The sequence below is a fragment of the Mus musculus genome, chromosome 6, assembly GCF_000001635.26.
Source record: "Mus musculus strain C57BL/6J chromosome 6, GRCm38.p6 C57BL/6J".
NCBI classification, from domain to species: domain Eukaryota; kingdom Metazoa; phylum Chordata; class Mammalia; order Rodentia; family Muridae; genus Mus; species Mus musculus.
Window position 1 is genome coordinate 64,082,121 of NC_000072.6, and position 24,414 is coordinate 64,106,534.

The 24,414-nt window shown below is 38.4% G+C and overlaps 1 protein-coding gene and 1 pseudogene across 2 annotated transcripts in view; both read left to right on the forward strand.

Moving 5' to 3' along the window:
- Positions 1–24,414, forward strand: part of Grid2 (glutamate receptor, ionotropic, delta 2) — a 1,448,316-nt gene that overhangs the window by 826,115 nt on the left and 597,787 nt on the right. For both annotated transcript variants that reach the window (NM_001370966.1, NM_008167.3), the window contains exon 8: positions 12,200–12,319. In NM_001370966.1, coding sequence (NP_001357895.1) covers positions 12,200–12,319 — 120 coding nt within the window. The remainder of the gene's footprint in view (positions 1–12,199; positions 12,320–24,414) is intronic.
- On the forward strand, positions 9,964–10,186 carry Gm20144 (annotated as a pseudogene).

Sequence of the window (24,414 nt, forward strand, 5' to 3'; positions counted from 1 at the left end):
TAAAATTCTTAATATTGAAATGATTGCAAAAATTGTACTTTATTCATTCCATCTATCACTCTGTCAGCAGATGTTTGTAAAACAGAGTGAAAACATGTCTATATTATGGGATTCACAGTGCAAACTCTTTTATAGTATTACTCAAAAGCTTATACTCTAGTACTGAATATTGGCTGTACTCCAGCTTGGTCTCTAAGACTTGTGATAGTAGTAGTGTACAGACACATTGGAAAGAGTATATTGTAAACTCATAGAGAAGAGTATGTTGTGTTACAGTGCACACTCAAGATTCATGGGAAAGACATGTAATGTCTGTAGCCAGACTTCTGTCTACTTTGTGAGTATTTTTCTTCTATGCCATCAACCCCCTAACATTTAATAGGAAAGAAAAAATGAAAGAGAAGAAAGAGGACTTAGTTATCACTAGACTACTTCCTGCTGATTAGGGTCATCACATTCCTTGAGGCATGTTTGATTTTTCCTGTCATGTTATTTAATTTCTTGTTCTGGTTATTTCTTCTTTATACATGGTTACTTAATAAACCACAACCAACAGCAAACAAGCAACAACCCACCAATAGCAAAAACAAAGCCTCTTGGGTCCCTAGCATTTATATACTCTCAGAAGAGACTCTAGAATTCAGACACTTGAAAGAACTATCTGTAGCTGATAAAATCACAGTCCTGCTAGAGCACTAGGCAAGTCATAGTCAGCTAGTATGGACAATCTGTATCCCACACCTGGGGTTTAAATGAAAGCATATTTTTATAATACGCCTTCTTTCTTTCTTTCTTTCTTTCTTTCTTTCTTTCTTTCTCTCTCTCTCTCTCTCTCTCTCTCTCTCTCTCTCTCTCTCTCTCTCTCTCTCTTCAAGAGAGACAGGTTTCTCTGTGTAGCCCTGGCTGTTCTGGAACTCACTCTGTAGTGAGTCCAGGCTGGCTTCAAACTCAGAAATCCTCCTACTGAAGTGGACTGAGCACAGGGTCCCCAATGAAGGACCTAGAGAAAGGACCCAAGGAGCTGAAGGCGTTTGCAGTCCCATAGGAGGAACAACAATATGAACTAACCAGTACCCCCAGAGCTACCAGGGACTAAACTACCAACCAAACAAAACACATGGTGGGACTCATGGCTCCAGATGCATATGCAGCAGAGGATGGCCTAGTCAGTCATCAATGCGAGGACAGGCTCTTGGTCCTATGAAGGCTCTATGCTCCAATGCAGGGGAATGCGAGGGCGAGGAAGCAGGAATGGGTGTGTTGGTGAGCAGGGGAGCCTGGAGGGGATAGGGGGTTTCCAGGGGGAAACCAGGAAAGGGGATAACAATTGAAATGTAAATAAAGAAAATATCTAATAAAAGAAAAAGAAAAAGAGATCTGCCTTCCTCTGCCTCCCAAGTGCTGGGATTAAAGGCATGTACCACCAGTGCTCAGTTTGTTTTTTTTTTTTTTTTTTTCAAAAAAACCAAGATTCTCACTAAACATGTCTGCCAAGGCATACAGCAATGGAGCTTAATTTCTTTACAGTTTTTGTTTTGCTGCTTTCCCCACTTCCTGAGAGAATTCTACACCAAATGGTTACTATCTGCTTCCTGTGCTACACCCAGCTACTGTCTGCTCTCAGTCCCACCGCCTCTAGGCTAGCCTCTGTGCTACAGTCTTCCCAGCTCATGTTTGCCTGTCTCAGAGCCACCCATACCGTCTCAGCCATCCACCCCTTGTGATCAGAGTTCCCAAATTCCAGTAACTAGTAAATCTAAACTCTAGAAGCTTATAATAAATCAATCAGATTTATACATCAATAAACTCTCAATTCACAAGATGCCCACACAATAATTTCAGAACCAATTGATACAAATACAAACTGCCCACCTAGATTAGACAATTTATCCCAATTATTCTATCCCTATGTGATATTACAGCTACCTGTAGCTATTTAAAGCTACATGGAGTTGGAATCATCCTGTTGGTTCTCCATCTTCCTCCTCCCCGTCTCTGCTCCACCTTCCTTTTCCCTATCCAATCACAGGCTTCTTGTTGTATTAATATTTAAATTAATTGGACGGGGGCAATTCTGCTACAACTATCAAACTAAATCTTAATCCTTAATCTTGAGATACATACACATGATCCTGGATCACATTTGTTAGCTTCTCAGTTTTACTTCTTTGACCCAGTCTTGCTTCCTCTAGTCTCTTTCATATGGCTTCTCCACAGTATTTTAAGCAAACATCCTATGTACAATCAAGTTTCCATCACAGAGCTGGTTCAATTGGGACTTGGCTTAAAATAGAAAATAATTAGAAAGACTTGGAGGGACCTTATGGCATCTCAAAAGAGACCTAAAAAGTAACAGGCGTTGCTACGAGAGCTTTGAGGAAGATGTTCCAGATGGTGAGACACTCTCGCTGACACCTCTACTGGAATCAATCATATATACAATGACAAAGGTTGATTAATTTTCCAAATGCAGAGAACACATGAAGAGAATATCTAATCTGGAAAGAAATTGACAAAAGGACACTTACTTAATGGATCAATAAAGGATGAAAATGTATTTCAGATGAAGTCAGACCTGAGTTTTAAAAAGAAACGAATGCAGCTTTGTTTAAAAACAAAAGAGCAAATGCAAAATATTATGTTGAAAATTTGTGATTATAAATAAAAATCACTATCCAGTTTATATGTCCTCTATATATAAGTTAATCAAAATTCTCTGGCTCAAGTATTTTCACATTGGCTTAATTGTTCAATTTCTCCTTAAATCCTTGTGGTAATTATTTTTAATTCTTATTTAAAAATAACTAGAAAGTGCTAGTGTACCAGGGGTTTCTGTATGTAGCAGTATATAATCTCATATTGGTTGGTAGTTAAAAGATATGTATTGAAACATATTGATGTTTGACAAAGAGTTTTTTGAGTGCCCAAAATATCAAAATACTCCCTGTTTCCAAAGGTAAAATATTTCTATTCACTAAGTATTGATTAAATGCTGCCATACATTGTACTTTTTAAATCACAGAATAAGGGAAGAAAATCGAAATATCAAAAATAATTACAAGTGTGATCAGTTCTGTATAAGGAGAGATGGCAGCTGCTCTGGGAATATGTGACTGAAGATCATACTTAACAAAGAGTGTTGTTTGAAGATGAGGAGGTCCAAGCCAAGAAAAGAAGGGCAAGGAGTCCTAAGAAAGTGAAATAACAAATGTTTTACATGGGTTAGAAGCCATAATGCAAGCTTCCAATGAAAAAATCATGATGTATGCTTCCAAAGGAGAGAATCAACCAACGCTCCAACCCAGCAATGATGATTGTGAACCACTAAGACCAGTGTGGAATGATATCCCTAACTATTCAGTAGTAGCATAAATAGCCTGGCCATAATGAACAACTCTTTGAATGGACTTAGGACCTGCTCAACCAAAGAGAAATCATGCTTAGCACGGAAAGCATGGCCAGCTGCCTAGTGTTGGTAAAGTCACAGATCATGGAAGAGAACCTACAACTGTCACTTAACTAAAATAGCATAATCTCCAATGGAATAAGGCATTCTTATAGTGTCTTAAGCAGGGTATTGATAACTCCAGATGCTCTCAGATTCCTAGGGAAAGAGCTGTTATGAAATTCTACTGATGGGACTGAACATATATGGTGGGCACCTGTGTAGAGGCTCATACTACTCCGTAGAAGAGATATGGGCCAGGCTACAGCCTCTACATCCATGCAAGCAAGTGCAAGTGCCAGGCCTTCAGGGCACTGAGAAGCTATTGGGAGACTGCAAGAAGTAATGATAAAGTGGAATCCTAAAAAAAGAAAGATGGTCTATGCCATGGGCAAGATGAGATATAGGTTATTTTGTTTGCAATGTTTCAAAATATAAATCCTTAGAGAAAAGGAACATATTGGTTTTCTGTGGGAAAACAATGATATATCATTGAGTATGTACATATCTGAAGGAGAAAATGAAAATTTAGGAATGATTTGCATGAACACAACTTGAACTATAAAATACAACTTTTACAGATAAACAGACTTTTGTCATGGAAGTTTTCAAAAATTGCACAGTGGGTAAGATACATGCCATGGAATCAAGAAGACCTGAGTTCATATCTTCAGCATTCACCTTTTAGAAAATCAGTAGAGTTTGATAGCCAATTAACATATCAAATTTGGAAAGCTGTAGATTAATTGAGAGACCCAGTTTCAAAACATAGGGAGGAATTTTATTGAGGAAAACAAACGATTTGACTTTTTCTGTCCATATTCACAAGGATAGGACAGAACATGTGTGTGTGTGTGTGTATGTGTGTGTGTGTGTGTGTGTGTGTGTGTGTGTGTGTGTGTGTGTGAGCAAGCATAAGCAAATATCATTTATATCCTTTAAAAGAGACTCCCAGAATTCACAAATGAATGCTTGAATTGTAGTTCATTTGTCTTATAAAGCAGGTAACAGCACATTTTAATTTTGTACCAATGTTCATTCTTTTAGCAATCCACTTTAAAACATATATGCTATATGAGACAATCAATATGCATGTATAGTTTAGAGAGAAAACCTAGAAAGAAGGACAGAAATATTTATCTTAATAAATGAGTTGTAATTGCTTTTTAATGGCATGGACAATATCATCTGTTAGCTATAAGTCTTTACAGTGAATCTATATGTGTAAGTGTGTACTAATGTAAATATGCACATGCAAATGTTATATGCTGCTTCAAATTTTTCTAATTATGAACCACTTGGGGAACAGGGGTAGCATTAGAACCTCCCCTTACAGATGTCTGTGCCTATTTTGGAACTATCACATCATTTCTGATGATATTTACCCATACATTACTATCTCAATATGGGTTACTGAGCCCAAACAAGGGAAGAACCTGGAGGGAGGAGCACAGGCCAAGGAGGAGTGCCACTTACTGTCTTTAACCCTTATGGTTCACACTGCTTTCTTATAGAAACCAGGACCATCAGGCCAGTGGTGTTCCCTCTAACAAATATCACTAAATAATATCATGCCTAACAGGCTTTCCTATAGCCCAAACTTACGGAGGCATTAACTCAGGTAAGCTTCCCTCCCTTCAGATGACTCCAGCTATATCAAGTTGATCTTAAACTATCCAGCACTACCACTAAATGAAATGCAATGTTTTCTTTCTGCTGAGGATTTTAAGCTCATAAACAAATCAAAATATAGTCAATCTTTGTAATCATATTCTTTTCTTTATTCATTAATTTATTTATTTACTTATTCCCTTTAAATCCTGATTGTATCCCTCAATCCCTCCTCTCCTCGCAGATTCCCCACTCATTGTTCCCTCCTCTTTTCCTTAGAGAAAGGGAATTCCTCCTTGAGTACCACCCTGCCCTGGGACATTAATTATATCCTCTCCCATTGAATCCGGACCAGGCAGTCCAGCTAAAGGAAGGGGATCCAATGACAAAAACAGTCAGAGGCAGCCCCTGCTCTTGTTAGCAGACCCATTTGAAGATTAAGCTGCTTGCTCATTAGCCTCAAATATGTATAGCATCCTAGGTCCAATCCATTTCTTGGTTTCCCCTCTGGAAACCCCCTAACCCCTCCCTCCTCCCCAGCTCAACAACACACCCACCCCACTTTCTGGCCCTGGCATTCCCCTACGCTGGGACATAGAGCCTTCACAGGACAAAGGGCCTCTCCCATAGATGGCCTACAAGGCCATCCTCTGCTACCTATGCAGCTAGAGCCATGAGTGCCCCCATGTGTACTCTTTGGTTGGTGGTTTAGTCCCTAGGAGTTCTGGCAGTACTGATTGGTTCATATTATTGTTCCCCTTATGGGTCTGCAAAACCCTTCAGCTCCTTCGGTCCTTTCTTTAGCTCCTCCAATGGGGTTCCTGTGCTCAGTCCATTGCTTCCTGTGAGCATCCACCTCTGTATTTGTCAGGCTCTGGCAGAGCCTTCCAGGAGACAGCTATATCAGGCTTCTGTCAGCAAGCAATTCTTAACAACCACAATAGTGTCTGGATTTGGTGTCTCTATAGGAGATGGATTCCCAGGTAGGGCCTTCTCCGGATGGCCTTTCCTACAGTCTCTGCTCCACACTTTGTCTCCATACGTCCTCCCTTGAGAATTTTGTCACCGTCTCTAAGAAGGACTGAAGCATCCACACGTTGATCTTCTTTCTTTTTGAGCTTCATGTGATCTATCAATTTATCTTGAGTATTCTGAGATTTTAGGCTAATATCCAATTATCAGTAAGTGCATACCATGCATGTTCTTTTGTGATTGGGCTGCTTCACTCACGAAGATATTTTCTAGTCCCATCCATTTGCCTAAGAATTTCATGAATTCATTGTTTTTAATAGCTGAGTAGTACTCCATTGTGTAAATGTACCACATTTTCTGTATCCATTCCTCTGTTGAGGGACATCTGGGTTCTTTCCAGCTTCTGGCTATTATAAATAAGGCTGCTATGAACATAATGGAGCATGTGTTCTTATTACTAGTTGGAAAATCTTCTGAGTATATGCCCAGGAGAGGTATAGCTGGATTTCATTTCTGGTCCAATGCATTTGGAATTTTGAAGGCTTCTTATATGTTCATTGGTATCCCTTTCTTTAGGTTAGGGAAGTTTTATTCTATAGTTTTGTTGAAAATATTTACTGGCCTTTTAAGTTGGGAATCTTCACTCTCTTCTATATCTATTATCCTTAGGTTTAGTCTCCTCATTGTATGCTGAATTCCGGGATGTTTTGGGTTAGGATCTTTTTACATTTTGCCTTTTCTTTGATTGTTGTGTCAATGTTGTCTATGGTATCTTCTGTGCCTGAGATTCTTTCTTTCTTTCTTTCTTTCTTTCTTTCTTTCTTTCTTTCTTTCTTTCTTTCTTTCTTTCTTTCTTTCTTCTATTTCTTTTAATCTGTGTGTGATGCTTGCATCTATGACTCATGGTCTATTTCCTAGGCTTTCCATCTCCAGATTGGTCTCCTTTGTGTGTGTGTGTGTGTGTGTGTTAATTGTTTCTACTTCCAGTTTTAAATTCTGGATGGTTTTGTTTAATTCCTTCACCTGTTTGGTTGTATTTTCCTGTAATTCTATAAGGAATTTTGTGTTTCCTCTTTAAGGGCTTCTATTTGTTTGCCTGTGCTCGCCTGTATTTCTTTAACCAAGTTATTTATGTCCTTCTTAACATCCTCTATCAGCAACATGAGATGTGATTTTAAATCCACAACTTGCTTTTCTGGTATATTGTATCCAGGACTTGCTGTGGTGGGAGAACTGGGTTCTGATCATGCCAAGTAGCCTTGGTTTCTCTTGGTTAGATTCTTGCATTTGCCTTTCACCATATGGTTATCTCTTGTGTTAGATGGCCTTGCTGTCTCTGGCTGGAGCTTCTCCCTCCTGTGAGTCTGTAAGCCTCTGTCAACACCCCTTGAAGACCATCTCTCTCCTGGTAGAACTATTGTACAGAGGGCTCTGGAATAGCCTCAGCTACCAAGTGCAGATGGTAGATTGGAAGGATCCTGTCTCAGGTGCTCCAATGTTCCTGTGTTCTGAACACTCTTGGCCAGCCATGCTCCAGACAGTTATTAAAGAGGAAGTGGCTATCTCCTGGGAGGACAGCTCTCTCCTTGAGGGACCAGTGCACTAAGGGCTGTAGTGCAGCCTCAGCTCCTGGGTGCAGATGAGTAATCATTTTCATAATGTCTTTTCCCTCAATTTTTTTGTAGCAGCAGGGGAACAAGATACTTTGGTCTATTTACAAATTTATTATTTATTTTGTTATTTAAATTTAGTGATAAATATTTCTTAAGCTGCTTTGACTCTCCGACTTTTAACTTTTCTTCCCTTTTTCTTCTTATTATTTTCTCTATTTGTTGCCCATGATATTTCTATATTATGTGTGTAGAATAAAATCCAAAGGAACATACTCAGCATTTTTAAGATCCTTGAGCAGCAGTTTTGACGATCAGTGTAAAGGACATAGAGGATGCTACCTTGCTGTTTGGTTTATCAATGATCGATTAGCTTATATTGCATGGAATTGTCTATATCACCACAAGATTTATAAGTATAACCATGCATACACAAAGATAATGACCATTCATCATGCCCAACCAGAATGTTTTTGCCAACCCCTACTTTCAAGGTTAATCAGAAGATAGATGAAAAAACAACTCGAAAGCACTGGAATCTTAAAACAAACAACAGAAAGATCAGGTTAAATCTGGCTGAGATAACAACGAATATTGTTTAAAGGGCTTATTTGCTTACAGTGTTGACCTCTTGAGCATCCCAGATAACTTCCTAAGGGCAGAATCCTCTGATTATGCATGTCAAAAGCTCATTAATGATAGAGCAGGAAGAAGATAAATTACAAAGTCAAAAAGGTGAGCAAGGTAGGGCCGCAGGAAACTAAGTGCAAGTCCTCTGATTTATGGTTTTTATGCTTGTTTCCTATAAATGCATTAAGTTACACAGTGGAAGCTGCTCCCTGCATAGGAGGACCTGGCCCTGCACAGTCATAGCCTGCCAACTGGGAAGACTGAGAAAGTAAAAGAGTGATTGGAGTGTTTAAAACTTTCTGAGGTTAGAATTTTCCATAGAGTAATCCTAAGAACACATAATTCCTTCCCTCTTTCTAGAAGTGAGACAATAAACAAGAATTCTCATGTAGTTAGGATATATTTTGAGGTAGGATGAGAATAAGAGCTTTCTCTGACAGAGGAAATGATATAGCCATGGTTGGACTGGAATTTTCTATGCTGACCAGGCTGGCCCCCAAATCAAAAAGTTCTGCCTGCCTTTGCATCTCAGGTACTGGTGTGAAAGCTATGTGCTTTCAACGGTGCACAGATGATTCTGTACACAGTGAGATTTCTGAATGCCTTACCCACAAGCCTCTTCACCTGATCTCTATCTCTGAAACTTACATGGTGGAAGTGGAGATCTAACTCTTGCAAGTAACCCTTTGCTCTCCACATGCAATATGACATCGGCCTTGCCCCCAATGAATAAATATGTATAATAAGTTTCTTTAAGTAGGAAATTTTTTAGAATTAGAATATTTGGAACTTATGTATAAAGATGTATGCTGTATTCATACATATATTATTAACTTAGAGGTATCAGATTTCATTTAAATTTGTAAGAGATATAGGATGTTTGCCACACTAATACTGACCTCTAACATGGTATAAAATTGAATTGCACCAATTGGATGCATTCTTTATATAAAGATAGAAGCAAGCAAGGAGCACAGGCAAATGACACAGGGGATAGAGCATGCTGTACAGCTCCTCAGGCCCATTGTTATTATGTTGGATCTACAAATCCTATCTCCAAGGACTTCTCACCATTACATGAATGTATAAAGCCACACACACGCTACATCCATGCACACACAGAGTCATATAAATGAATTGAATCTTAAACTTTAGCTGACAAGGAGGCAAAGTCAGGAAGTGTGTTTTGTAGAGTTAGGCCTTTGAAGATAAGGGCTGGAAAAACACTTGACCAAAATAGTGCAAACCATTGCAGCTAAGCTCTCAATATAATAACACTCCACTGCTTTACTCATAATGCCATACTATATGTATAGCAGAAATAACACTCTGAGATAAGTGTTTCATTGTACTTTTAAAATACACAGACACTGAGAGAGAGGGAAGTTAAGCTAGTTGGTCAGTTTCTGCACAGCTGTTATGTGCCTATGTCACTGGAGAAGCCTTCTGCTTGTCACTGCTAACTCATATGAAAAGACCACAGACAGATAAAATTTAACATATTCATCCATGATATGACTAGATAATTTTAATTCCTGTCTGAATCAAGGAAGTAATGATGAAAAACGTGTTCTGTTGATTATGCTGCTGTAAAAATAAAATAGATTGATTATTGAAATTCATCATAAAGAGCACTTGCTTCTGTCAACACATGCTTCTGGTAGTGGACCAGTGGTTTATTCTTTGCTGGGCAAAATGGAGCTCAAAGCCATGAGTAGGTATCCCAGCCTGGCTGGCTACCTACACCTGACTTCTAGCCATCAGCATGTTCTTCACTGCCTGATTCTTTGTTTACAAGGTCACTTCCACCAAGTACACTTGTGATATTTACAAAGAGTATGTCATCTCCTTGGTGGCCTCAGTCTTCATGAGCTTTGAAGTTTTCTTTCTCCTTCTTGGGGTTAGCATCTACATATGAGTCCCCAAGGGCATCCAAGAGGCAGCTTTTATAAAATATTTTTTACTATTTCTTGGTGTCCCCACTTATTGTTTACAATGAAGGCAGGTGTGTGAGAAACAAAAAAGAAAGAGAAGAGGAATTCATAATAAAGATTGGAAACGTTAAGTTGACAATAGTTATCTGAATGTCTTTTATGAAGTAGGTATTCTATGAGTGTCTGGAAGGCAGAGAGGAAGTGTGAGATGGAGCAGACAGCAACGAACCAGCCAAGAATTGTAAAAATGGAGCTACAAGTTTAAGACAAGGATTACGTGTTTAGGCAGAGGTGATAACTGGAGCAGTTCAAAAACAGATTATTTGTTGCCAAAGTAAATGTCATTACAGAGTCAAAAATCATCCCAGGACACACACTAATGCTGAAGTGACTGAAAATCACAGTAAGTTTAAAATCCTAAATAAGGTGAAGGTTGATAGAACAAAGTGAGTAAGAACAGTAAGGAGCATGTATGACCACGTGGCCATCTGTCCACGATGAGAACATACACATGATACAACTCACAGACTATATGAAGCTCAAGAAGAAGGAAGACCAAGTGTGGATGCTTCAGTCCTTCCTAGAAGGGGAACAAAATACTCATGGGAGGAAATACTGAGCAGAGACAAAGGAAAAGGCCATCCAGAGATTGCCACACCTGGTGATCCATTCCGTATACAGAAATCAAACCCAGATACTATTGTAGACAACAAGAAGTGCTTGCTGACAAAAGTCTGATATAGCTGTCTCCTGAAAGGCTGTGCCAGAGCCTGAAAAATACAGATGCAGATGCTTGCAGCCAACGATTGGACTGAGCACGGGGTCCCCAGTGGAGGAGTTAGGTAAAGGACTGAAGAACTGAAGGAGTTTGCAACCCCATAGGAAGAACAATATCAACCAACCAGACATCCTAGAGCTCCCAGGGACTAAACCACTAACTGAAGAGTACACATGGAGCGACCCATGGCTCCAGCCACATATGTTGCGGAGGATGTCCTTGTGGGAGGAGAAGCCCTTGGTCCTGTGAAGGCTTGGTGCCCCACTGTAGGGGAATGCAAGGCTGTAGTGAATGGGTTGGGGAGTACCCTCATAGAAGCGGGGCAGGGGGCAATTGGATAAGGGGTTTCTGAAGGGGAAACTGGGAAGTGGGATAACATATGAAATGTAAATAAACAAAATATCCAATGGAAAAAAAATAAAGGAATGATGGAGTCTGGAAATTCCCAGAGTCTCAATGCCAGCAAAGACAGTTGAGAGCATAAAACATTATCTAGCCCAGTTTACCCTTGCTTATATAAATATATAATTTATCATATTTATTAAATGAGTTTTCTTAACTATTATGTAAAAATATAAAGTAGTACATACTAATGCAAAACAGTATGATATTTTGAAATATATGTATATATACACACACATTGTTTCATATATAAATCAGGCTAATAGCATATTTCTTATTAAATAGTTCAAAGTCTTTTCTTTGATCTTTTGGAAACAACACATTCAATTATTGTTATTGCTTCAAAAATAAATTCACAGGAGAAAATAAGCTACAAAGTTTTATGTGATGCATTTTAAAATTCCTAGGTATACTTTTCGATCAAATTTAACTGGAATTGTGTCCAAAATAGCTTCTTTTAGTTTCCTGAATGTTGCTGTACTCTGGTGACATGCCCTTGTACTTCACAAAACATGGTGGCCACAACTTCACTATGGAGCTGAGACTCAGCTCTAACCAGGCTCCATTTTGAGTAGTCATTGGCTCATGGGGCCAAAGTTATTTTTTGAAACAAGTGGATGAGATTGAATTAAGTGATTTCTGGTGACTTTTAACAGAACTCCTGGGTGTATTGTTCATCTACTAAAATTAGTCCACTAATAAGCATATTCTTTGAAATTTTATTTTATGAATGGAGAGTGCTTATAACTTCTTTTATCCTTTATTATTAATTGTTTGGTTTTCCTGAAATTTTAAGTGTGTCTCTTCCCTCATCTAGGGTGGAGTTAATGGATTGACTGGAGATCTAGAATTTGGAGAAAATGGAGGTAACCCCAATGTCCACTTTGAAATCCTTGGAACCAACTATGGAGAAGAACTTGGCAGGGGTGTCCGTAAAGTAAGCCTGAACTTGTTATAATTTCTTTTCTCTATACTGTTGTGGTTTTGTAATATCATTCTCTGCAATGTGATCACAGTATCATTAAAATGCATGTGAGCAGGAATAAGGAAGGAGAGCACTCCTTAGACAGACAGTTGGGCATTTAGAGTACTCTAAGATACATAAGTACATGGAACAATTAATTAGATTCATACCTTAGAATAATTTAACTGAAGAGAAATAACATAGTGCTTCCCTAGTGAAATTGTATCTCCTTTCAGTCATTGTGTTAATGCCTTTATGAAATACTAAATTAAATATTTAGACAAAGCCTAGCTGTTTGATTTTCAGTTTGTGATATGCACAACATCAGAAAAGTGTTTGAGTAACTTTAATACAATAGCATTGAAAGTCAGCTATAGAAAGTGACATTATAGTAGAATTTTGTGTCTGGCCTGTAGCCAGGAGATTATACTTTACAGGAAATGATCCTTAGTATATTCTGCAGATCATGTAATGAGGCAGCTAGGTACCAATAAAGGATGTTTGACAGAATACCATGACTATAGCTCTTTCAAGGAGAATTACAATAGTCCTTGGAGAAATGACTTTTTTGTACTTTGAACCTGCCATTTTTCAACAGTTTTAGAGGGGAAAACTGCAGGTAAGTTAGCATACAGAGCTGATAGCAGTAAAGGTCTGGGTGTCTGATGTTGACTATGTTGAGGGTAACTGGCTCTAGATATGCTTCAAAATAAAAGTAGTAACTGGAAAAACCCAGACTCACTCCCTCAGTTGCAAGCCTGATACTGTACTCTGAATTTAATGTGACCATTGGGTTATTTCTTAATCACCTAATGAAGCAAAATTTGCCAGTATTCAGTCTTGTATTCATCTTACATATTCTCTTTCCAGCTTCTAAAGTCCTACCTTGTTTGCCTGTTTCATCCTTGCTTTGGCATGTAGTAGAAATACATTAATTTATTTTGTTTAACTTTTTCAATTATATAAATATGCTATAATTCATTACACTGTTTACACAGTAAGGCAGTTGCAGTGTTCATACATATATTTATTAATGATATACTATTGTTCTTGTGCATATATTTTTGTGTAGAAGAGTAGAATTACAATAGAAGATACCTTAAACATTACTGGATATCATCAAACCCATTATTAAAATATACCAATTTTCACTGACCAGAGCAGCATAAGTAAGTTCTTGCCATTACATGAGCAAATCACATCCTGATTTGTCATAAGTTTAAGCTTCATTTAATGTCTTGATACTGTCAAACATCTTTTGGTTTCTCTTTAAATTCTCTGCCTATAAAGCATTCTACTTCCTAATTTGGACATCTCAGATTTCTCTTTGACTTTATTTTCCTTTCAAGTTTTGTTCTTTGTTTGGTTGTTAATCTATTTAATAAGTGTGTGTGTGTGTGTGTGTGTGTGTGTACTTGGGACTCAGGACAATGGTTAATGGAAATAATTTTGAATGTAGATATATATTTATACTTACATAAACCACATTTTTTGCTATCATCCTGCCTATTTTTCATTGTAACATTGATGATTATGATTTGAGTTTTATAAAATTGTCCTTTCAGTTGGATTTTATGCTGAAGCTAAGCTGAATTAAATGAAATGTATTAGTAAGGTGAGCACTCCAGAGCCATGCACAGTACAAACATACACTAATTACTTGCCATTGACAGACAAATCTTAATTTTTACGTAACTAAACATTTATTGATGCAAACCTATTTTTAAATTTGTTTCCTTATTCACTTTACCTCCCAATATTAGCTCCCTTCCTCCCAGTATGCCCTCACACAGATCAACACCCCCAGTCCTCCCTCCCCTTCTTTTGGGAAGGGGCACCCTGCTTTGGGCCTCACTTCCTCACTATAAGGCCCCTCCCACGGCACAACAAGTTACTTCAGGACTATGTTCATCCTCTGCTACTGGTGCCAGAAAAGGCTGCAGTTAGGAAAACCCAATCCACTGGCAGGCAAACAATAGATTCATGGACAGCCCTAGCTCTAATTGTTGGAGTATCCATGTGAAGGCTGAGCTGCACATGGGCTAAATATGAACAGGGGACCTATGTCCAGCTTGTGCCCACTCTTTGGTTTGTGGTTCTGTCTCTGGGAGCCCTCTAGGGGCCATGTTAGTTGACTCTCTTGGTCTTCTTGTGAAGTCCCTCTCTTCTTTGGTCCCTCAATCATTCCCCCAACTCTTTCATAATACTCCGTGAACTCCATTTTATCTTTGGCTGTGAATCTCCTCATTTCTTTCTATTGGATGCTGGGTGAAACCTCTCAGAGGACAGTTATGCTAAGCTCCAGGATGGACAAAGCTTAATGGATGGCATTGTCAGATATTTAAAGAACAAAAATAGAAAACAAATGAAAAGTGAAAAGGTTAACATGTTTTTGCAGAAACTAAATAGCTTTGAGACGATACAAGGAAGGATATTTAAAATGTAAATAAATTGAGCATATTTGAATATTAAGACTCTTAAATGACTTTATGTAATTTAAAAAGTCTTAAAAGACTTTATGACATTTAAGAGAAACAGATGAAGATAGAACAAAATTATGTTAAGTAATAATTGATTTAAGGTATGGAAATAAAGGGAGAGAATGCAATACAGAAGTAGCTGGTATTCTTAACCTTAAGTGGGGATGGTGTGGCTTACTAGAGTACAAAAGAAGGCGAAGAGAGGAGCAAGTCAAGTCCTTAACACAGTATGGGTTTGCAGGTATTAAGGAACTAAGGCAATAGTTGCTGAATATAATGGTTTTTTTTTTTTCTGGTGAAATCACATGTTGAGATTATCTACTAGAGGAAAAGGCACCACAGTAGCAAAAGATGTTGGAAATTAGGAAGTCAAAGGAATAAAGTGGCAAACAGGAGACAGAGGGAAATTGCAAGGCAGAGATGATATCACATCAAAAGACAGAAACAAGCACTTCACTGTAGCAGTAATTTTGGTTGTGTTTGTCAGCAGCCCTCAGCACACTGAATGAGTTTGACTAATGCAGGCTGGATATTATTTTTAATCAGGTTGCTGTCCTTTCGTTTTACTGTTTTTATAGTAATGCAGTAAAACAAGTGAGATTAAAGACAATAGTAAGATACGATTAAAGTGACAAAGCTTGAATCCTATCCTAGACTGGGTAACAAAGGCTAAAGAGCTAAAGAGAGTTTCAGCAACAGAAACTGAGGTTCAAATAGCTTCACCCTGGACGTGTCTCAAGCTTCTATCATGACTTGAGGGAAGTAGGAGAGTCTCTGAGCCAGAAAACTGTGAGAAGAGAGTATCTCAGGATAGGAAGGTTGGGGTGTGTGGATGCTTATGAAGGTGGCAAAAGAGGGCTTCCAGCCTATCAACTCTAGAATTCCTGTGTGTTCCATAATGGCTGGAACTCCGTGTAGTCACTTTGACCTGTGCGGGATTCAGTGTGGGCTCATGATCTAGCACTAAAGGAACAGTGATGTAAAGACATCAAAGTATGTGTATGTCATTTTCAAGTATAACAGATGACCAAGGGAATTGTTCAGATTTCTACACTCTAGCTTCAAAAATGGACTGAAGCTCTCCTAAGAGCAAATACCATACAGATATTCCACTAAAGTCACTAGAATTCTTATAAACAACTGACTCTAAGGTGCTTTTTATATTGTTGGCACCTTCAAATGTGAATCCAGATGTGGTGCCACACACCTGCAATTACAGCACTGAAAAGGCTGAGGCACGACAATTGAGAATTGTATGACTGAATCTTCTCAATGAAAGAGACCCAGGGTCAAAATAATTTTTTCCCCCTTGTTTGAAAAATGGTTAAACATTTCCGGTTTTAATAAATGTTTCCTTTATTCTAAAACTTTACATATCCGGTTAGTGTATATGTGTATGCGAGTATGTGTGTCTATACACGAGGGCATGTGTGTGTGTGTGTGTGTGTGTGCGCATGCATGTGCATGTGTGCACACACATGCCTGAACATGGGACCATGAGTACCAGTTGGCACCCCAACATATTTGTTTATAGAGATCATTTTTCCACAGAATCATAAATTTCATAAACTATTTACTTAATAAATTCTGAATCTATGCTGCTTTAAGATCCCCGTGAATGATTTGGGGAGATGGAGCTTAGTTACTAGGTGGAGCAGCTCCTTCACACAAATATTGGGACAAGCAATAATGCTTTCAAAGATGCAAAGACAGCCTGACCACCCAAATAACTGCAGCAGGGATGTATTAGGTATCCGTCCGGAATTAAAGCTTCAGTCTCTACTACTCTATCCACTTCTCAAAAAGAGTAAATGGCTTTCTAACCGAGGAGCTGTCAAGTTGTCAGGGTTTGTTGTGCAGCCAGAGGCTGAATGCGCATGATGCCCACACACTTATCGCCTCCAGCAGGGATGCTGTCAGATTCCATGAACCGGGCAGAGTGTGTCTGTTAGGATTTGACCACAGGCTCGCAATCCTAAATGTTGGATCAGTCTGTGCTGCGTTGGCATTATATGAATGAAGACTTCGTTCCCCCTGAGTGCAGTGGGCATGTGAAAACGGGAAATTCTCACTGCCTTCTAACCAAAGCAAAGAGCTTTCTGATGTTATGTTTTCTATATATTGTTTTTCCGGGAAGGTGTTTAACTCAGACAATAGTATATTGAAGGTGCATCATGTATCCTTGAGAAAAATTGAAGTGAAACTCAATGCTTGTTTTTGAGGTTATCAAGATTTTCTGTTAATCCTGCACTCAGAATTTCCATGAAAATAATTGCAGCAGAAACATTGTATAAAGCAACCTAAATCACAGTTTATAATAGAACTATGTGAAAAGGAAAGCCTATTCAGAATAAAACCATAAAGAATCAATACAGTTTTCCTTAGAGAAGGTATTCTACCGCAGCAGCTTTTGTTTGTCTGAATTTTCTTTGTTCTGTTTGCCAATGCCACCCACGTTCTGCTGTGAGGAGCTGAGTTCCAGAATTAACACGTAATACACTGCCCTAAAGGTCTTCCAACTTTATCATAAAAGGAAAATAAGGCCAGGAAAAGTACATTAAAGCTGCTTCCACAGCCAATCTTAACCAGACCGTAATGTTTAGAGCAGTGATTCCCTGCCTTCCTAATACTATGGCCCTTTAATACAGTTCATGTTATTGTGGTGACCCCCCAACCATACAATTATTTTGTTGTTACTTCATCCCCCTTACATATAATTTATAAAAGCAATAAATTTAATTTTATTGCCTTCTATTGGATTAAGCCTTCAAAAACATTTCGGTATCACAAAATCACATGATTTCCAAGTAACCTCATACTTTATAAAATGCTATAGTGTGTTATAATGTAAAGAATATTGATCACAGGCATAACCTGTGAAGAATGAAGCTCTATTGGGGTTTTTTGTTGTTGTTTTGTTTTGTTTTGTTTTGTTTGAACTGTGGGCTATGAGAAGGTCTCTTCTTTAAGATGCTCCATGTGCCATGGCTGGAGGGTGCAGAACGTAGACATGTTCTGATGTCTAGGTTTTCTCTGCCTTTTCTAGAAGAGTAACTTGCTCTTTCATTAAGATTGCATTTGCAGCAGTCTAGTTTCTGCCTCTTGAAGATAGAGGAAACCATCACTTATGGAGTTTGGGATGAGGTGACTCCTCCATAATGCAGCAGAGATACCTGACAGAGCTGAATTCTACTGACACGTTTTGATAGACAAAGAAACATCTGTCTGGAAGGACTAGAAAATCACAAACTGTTGCTTAATGTAGTGATCAACTTTATACAGGATGCCTATATTGTTGTCAAATATTATTTCTGAATGTCACTGTTAGATCTTTTGTGAAAAGATTTCTATGTGGTAGCCTGAGTAAAAGCCATTTTCACCAATGGGAAATTCCTATTGCATTGAAAGGTGGAGGAAGCACAATTTTTTCCATGTTCATCTAGAGAAAATTCTATGTGTGTCTCAGATAAGTATTTTTCATTCTCATATCTCTGATCTGCATGTGAGAAGTACACAGTAGGTCTCAGTTCTTAGGCCTTAAACTAAGAAACGGAGCAAGGCCATTGCTCACATGCTTCTCAGGCTTTGAAATTTAGACTGGCATCATTGTAGCCTATGATCTGGTTCTCCAGCTTACAGATGGCTGATCTTGGTACTTCTTCACATCCATAACTGAATGAATCAATCCTGCATAATATATTTTATATAATATATAATTAAATTTTTGAATTAACTTATGTGCATGACTATTTTGTCTGAATATATATGCATACATCTGATGCCTACAGGGGCCGGAGGAAGGTGTCCAATCCCTTGAGAGTGGAGTTACTGTTATTAGTCACCATGTAAGTGCTGGAAACAGGCCCAGAGTTGTCTAGAACAGCATAATCATATATATGTATATGATTATGTACCAAGAGGATTATATATGTTATAATTTCTGTGTAAAAAACACAATTAATGTATATGGTATAGGTTGTTTTAATGTTTTAATAGAATGGAATGATTACAAGGGGCTTCTGAGATGAAAAAGAAAAGAAAAGAAAAGAAAAGAAAAGAAAAGAAAAGAATCATTGATTTCTAGCTGTGGGGCAAGAAGTAGTATTTCTATCCTCTAGTTTCACAGTTATTCTGTGGTACGGTATAGTTTCTTTAAATTTGGTGGGGTGTATGTTGAGTGAAGAAAATGCTAATCAAACTTATTTTACTCCCTCTCTCTCTCTCTCTCACATTAGAATATAAACAGGAATCCAGAAAAATAATAGCACAATAAAATAAAAATGAAACGTAAGAGACCAAAACAAACAGAAAAAAAAAAGCAGAGAAAGACACAAGAAACACATACAGAAGCTGAGAGAGATACATTCTCACACAGAGAAAACCCACAAAAACAAAAACATAATATAGAAGCAAAGATCTCTCTGGGGAAAATATTATCCACACATAGATTTGTGCGAAAAAATACCATTGAGTTTGTTTTATGTTGTTCGTCTACTGCTTGGCATGGGACCTATATTTCAGTGTGGTTTGTATACCCAATGAGACTTCATTGGAGAAAATTAATTTTTCCTTTGAGAGCAGTTAACAACTGGAGATAGCTTCTAGGTCAGGGATGCCTACTTCCCCTCTGAGCACTGGGACTGCAATAGGCCCGGACCTGTGCAAGCTCCATGTGCTTCCACAGTCTCTGTGAGTTCATGTGTGTCAGTCCTGTTGTTTCGAGAAGGTCTTATTTCCTGGTGGCTTTCATCCTCACTGACTCTTAACCATTTTCCATCCCCTCTTTTGAAGAGTTCCCTTAGCCTTATGGAAAGGGATTTGATGAAGACAATTCATTTAGGACTGAATGTTCCAAGGTCGCTCATCCCCTGCACATTGTCTAGTTGTGGGTCTTTGCATGATTGAGTCAGATTCTAATTATGAGTATAGCAGACTGTTGCTCAGAGCCACTTTATTCTTACATTCCTTTAGCAGAACTGTCATACCTGACTTTCCTGTAGAAACTGTCTAGACAATATATAGTCTCAGGGTCTTGGCCACTTGGGCAGTTCCAGGAATGGGTTGCAGCTCCTGTAGTAGAACTGAAATCTCATCAGATATCTGTTGGTTACTCCCACAGACTGTATGCTCTAGTTGTACCAGTGTATCTTGTAGGCCAGTCACCATAAAACTGTCTATGCATTATATCAATAATCTTACCAAGTTGTACTCTAAGCTGGTGTTATACAGATCTGCTTTCAATACGCGATAAAGATACTGCATAAGAAATTCGACAGCACTTTATCAATTTTAGTGATTCAAACACAATGAAGGGCTTTATGTTCTTTGGCAGTAATTTTGATTTTTAAAATTCAGTAAATATGCTATCTCAGGATTACTAAATTTTATTCTCAGAGCAAAATAGCATTTCTGAAGTTGTTTTTTAATAATCAAGAGTGAGAAGTGAATCCTATTTTAGCATAATTCAACAAACAACTTGGATTAATGTGGGCCACGCTTTGAGATGTGTAATTAATAAAATGAAGGCATCTGTCTGAATCTAATCATCAGGAGTAAGGGACTGGCTCCTCCTGATGAGAATGGCTCTCATCGCTCAGACACTTCTGAAGCATCATTCAGTCAGAAGCTGCAGAAGGTTGTACTACCGTGGAGTACCTGAATAAAAGCAGTTTTGTGCTTTAAATGGAAATGTATTGGAAATGCTTTGCCGGGGAATTTCTTCCTTTTACTCTTTCAAGGTTGATATGATTCGTATCCTGGACTAAGATGAGAAATCATTCAGTCCCAGGCTCAGACATTTCAGAGCCACTGATTGTAGTCATTCGGAGCAATGACACGATTTGAATAAGTACACTTTCCATTAAGCAGGAGACAATTTTTGTTCAGGTCCATGGAAAATTGTCATACTCCTCCCTCTCATGAAGAACACATTGTATTAATATATAATTTTCCTTGGAAAGAAAATTGGAAAGTGTGCAATTATTTTTAGGAGAAACACAGCATTTGTAATGTAGGCATGAGTTCTCATTCTAAATGACTTTAAGGAAAACCATAGAGTAATTTTACCTTCTTTGCTTTTCTCTGGTCTCAGCAGTTTCTGGTTCCTAAACACCATTCATTTTCTGTTCATATAGTATTAGTTGAATTGATTATACAATATCTACTGCACTTTGTATTTTATTTTCTTATGAGGTGGATCTATGTTTTAAAATACAGAAACATGGAAGATCATATGCCCCAGGACAGGGGAATGCCAGGGCCAAGAAGCAGGAGTGGGTGGGTTGGGCAGGGTGGGGGAGGGTATAGGGGACTTTTGGGATAGCATTTGAAACGTAAATGAAGAAAATATCTAATAAAAAATGAAAAAATCTTTTAATAGGAAATATCTTGATTTACCCCGACCATTTGAGGGGAACCCAAAATGGAGATAAAACAGCGAACTTGATGTGACATTATATTACATCATATGTGTACACTCCAAACAGCAACATGTATGGAGTGAGGGGTTTGGAGAGCTTAAGGACTTGCCCAGGAAACCTTCAGTTTGTTAGAAGGATGAACAATGATGTCCCACCAGGCTGTGCCCTTCCCTTCACACAGTGATACACAAGTGAAGGTTTGTGCACTTTTTTTCATTGAAGGTACAGAATTCCTCTCCAAATCTATTTATAGTTATAGTTTTACCACATTTATTTAACAAATACAAACCTAGTCAGATACATTATATATGAGTTATGTGTACTGTGTGTCCTGACATAAAAGACATAGGAACAAAATATCCTGACACTCCATTGGGTCTTAGATCTTAACAGTAGCTTAGCTTGATGTATAGATGCTACAGTTCATTCAAAACACCAAGGGTTTGTTTCATACATTCATGTTGGGACTACAATATCTTTGAACATCTGACTTTGACAAAATGCTTACTTTTGGTGCCCTTGGAATAAACACGAAATATGAATATTAGCTGAGGCTCAAGGGATTTAAGGTTTTCCAATTAGATTCAATAACATGCAAGAAGTGGAGGATGTCCTTTCTGGTTGTTGAGAAATGTACAAGACAGCTTGTCCCAAGCAATTTGATTTCCGGCTTTAGCAGCATCAATAGCAGAAGTCACATTAAAGCTAAAATGGAGCCAAGAAGCTAACAAAGGTTGTGTTGTCTGCCAAGCCTGGTTGTGGCAATTAGATCTTTAAGAGCAAAGGATTCTGTAATAGAGGCAGTACGACAGGTGTCCTTCAATGAGCTGAAACAACACTGTGTTAGAGGAAGGTCTCTAGTAAGAAAAGACAAATTACTATATTGATTAGTCTCTTGATAGTACCTTTAAAGAAAGGGTAACATTTAGGAAGCATTTTAACTATAATAATGTACATAGTTCTAATTTTAAAACTATTGGGACGCTACACAGAAAGAAATTAAATTTGTAGGAAGTAAACAGAAAATCTATTCTTCATCAATTAAAAAAGGAATTCTATTCTATGAATATTAAGCATTTACCAAAAATAAAAGGTTAAAAATGTTAATACAATAGGTATTTGTGGCCTGTCATTATTTTTATGATGCTATGTCAATTCTATTTCTTTCTCTTTTTTCCATTTTTATTAGGTATTTAGCTCATTTACATTTCCAATGCTATACCAAAAGTCCCCCATACCCACCCACCCCCACTCCCCTGCCCACCCACTCCCCCTTTTTGGCCCTGGCGTTCCCCTGTACTGGGGCATATAAAGTTTGCAAGTCCAATGGGCCTCTCTTTCCAGTGATGGCCGACTAGGCCATCTTTTGATATATATGCAGCTAGAGTCAAGAGCTCCGGGGTACTGGTTAGTTCATAATGTTGTTCCACCTATAGGGTTGCAGATCCCTTTAGCTCCTTGGCTACTTTCTCTAGCTCCTCCATTGGGAGCCCTATGATCCATCCATTAGCTGACTGTGAGCATCCACTTCTGTGTTTGCTAGGCCCCGGCATAGTCTCACAAGAGACAGCTACATCTGGGTCCTTTCAATAAAATCTTGCTAGTGTATGCAATGGTGTCAGCGTTTGGATGCTGATTATGGGGTGGATCCCTGGATATGGCAGTCTCTACATGGTCCATCCTTTCATCTCAGCTCCAAACTTTGTCTCTGTAACTCCTTCCATGGGTGTTTTGTTCCCACTTCTAAGGAGGGGCATAGTGTCCACACTTCAGTCTTCATTCTTCTTGAGTTTCATGTGTTTAGCAAATTGTATCTTATATCTTGGGTATCCTAGGTTTGGGGCTAATATCCACTTATCAGTGAGTACATATTGTGTGAGTTTCTTTGTGAATGTGTTACCTCACTCAGGATGATGCCCTCCAGGTCCAAGACAGGGTTTCTCTTTATAGCTCTGGTTGTCCTGGAGCTCACTTTGTAGACCAGGCTGGCCTAGAACTCAGAAATCTGCCTGCCTCTGCCTCCCAAGTGCTGGGATTAAAGGTGTGTGCCACCACGCCTGGCTTCTATTTCTTGCATTATGTAAGAAAAGTATACTTTTGTTATTTCCCTTTTCCCCAAGTTATTTCTTACTTTAGTGTTAAAAACAAACAAGACAGTCTCTATTTTTTATTGCTACAAAGTGGATATATAATATAAAAAGTCAAATGTTACTGAATTATAACCTCTAGGTATAGAATGATGCTTTCAGTAATAGCTATGTTCTAATTAATTGCAGGTCACAGTTTTTTAAAAAAGTATTTCTATCCTAAAAGCCTGTACTCCATGATGGGGTAGGAACACAGTGTAGCAGTGACATTCATTACGGTTTGTCACAAAGACAAACCAAGATAATATAAATAAATTGGACAGAGATAAAGGCCAAATTTTTCTCTGCTGGCATAAAAAATAAGATGCTTATGATAAAACCTCACCAATATTTCATTAAGATAAAAAAAAAACTGAAAATCTTTGTTGATCCAAGGTCAAAGACAGAAACAATGCTAGAGTTTGCTAAACCATCTATGAAAGTTACTAAAGGAGATAATAAAACGTGCTATAAAAGGAACGCACGGAAAAATTAAAGAACTTTAGGTTAGAAAGTAAATGATATCAATAGTACTTTCATGTACTCTCTGATGGATAACATACAGAGCTGATGCAAATATCAGGTGCTATTTAGTCTGACAGGGAAAGAGCATGACTTATCAAGACCCCCTCAGTGCCTGGTGGAGCAATCTGAAAGGTAGAATAACTCAACCTGCCACATGGGTCTACAGAGCATGGCAACCTGCTCTGAGCTTTGTGCAGTTGACTGTGAACCACAGCTGGGAAAATCATCTAAACCCAGGGCTGACCATTCTAGCTGTAACTGGCCACTGCAGCTGGTGCATGGGCTCATTCATCCATCGGCTTCATTGTTCTTACCAGAAAGCCCGGGTAGTAGGAAAAGTTCAGTCACAGCAGTCTACTGGAAGAAGCTGGCACTCGTTCAAGAGTCTAGAAAGTGATGTTCAGACTTCTTACCCTAAAGGCCACAGTGCCAGGAAAGATGAAGCCTCAGAGATTGCGAGGAAAGGTCTAAAGGAAAGAGTCAAGTAAACTACACATGCCTGCCTAGTTTCTCCTTTC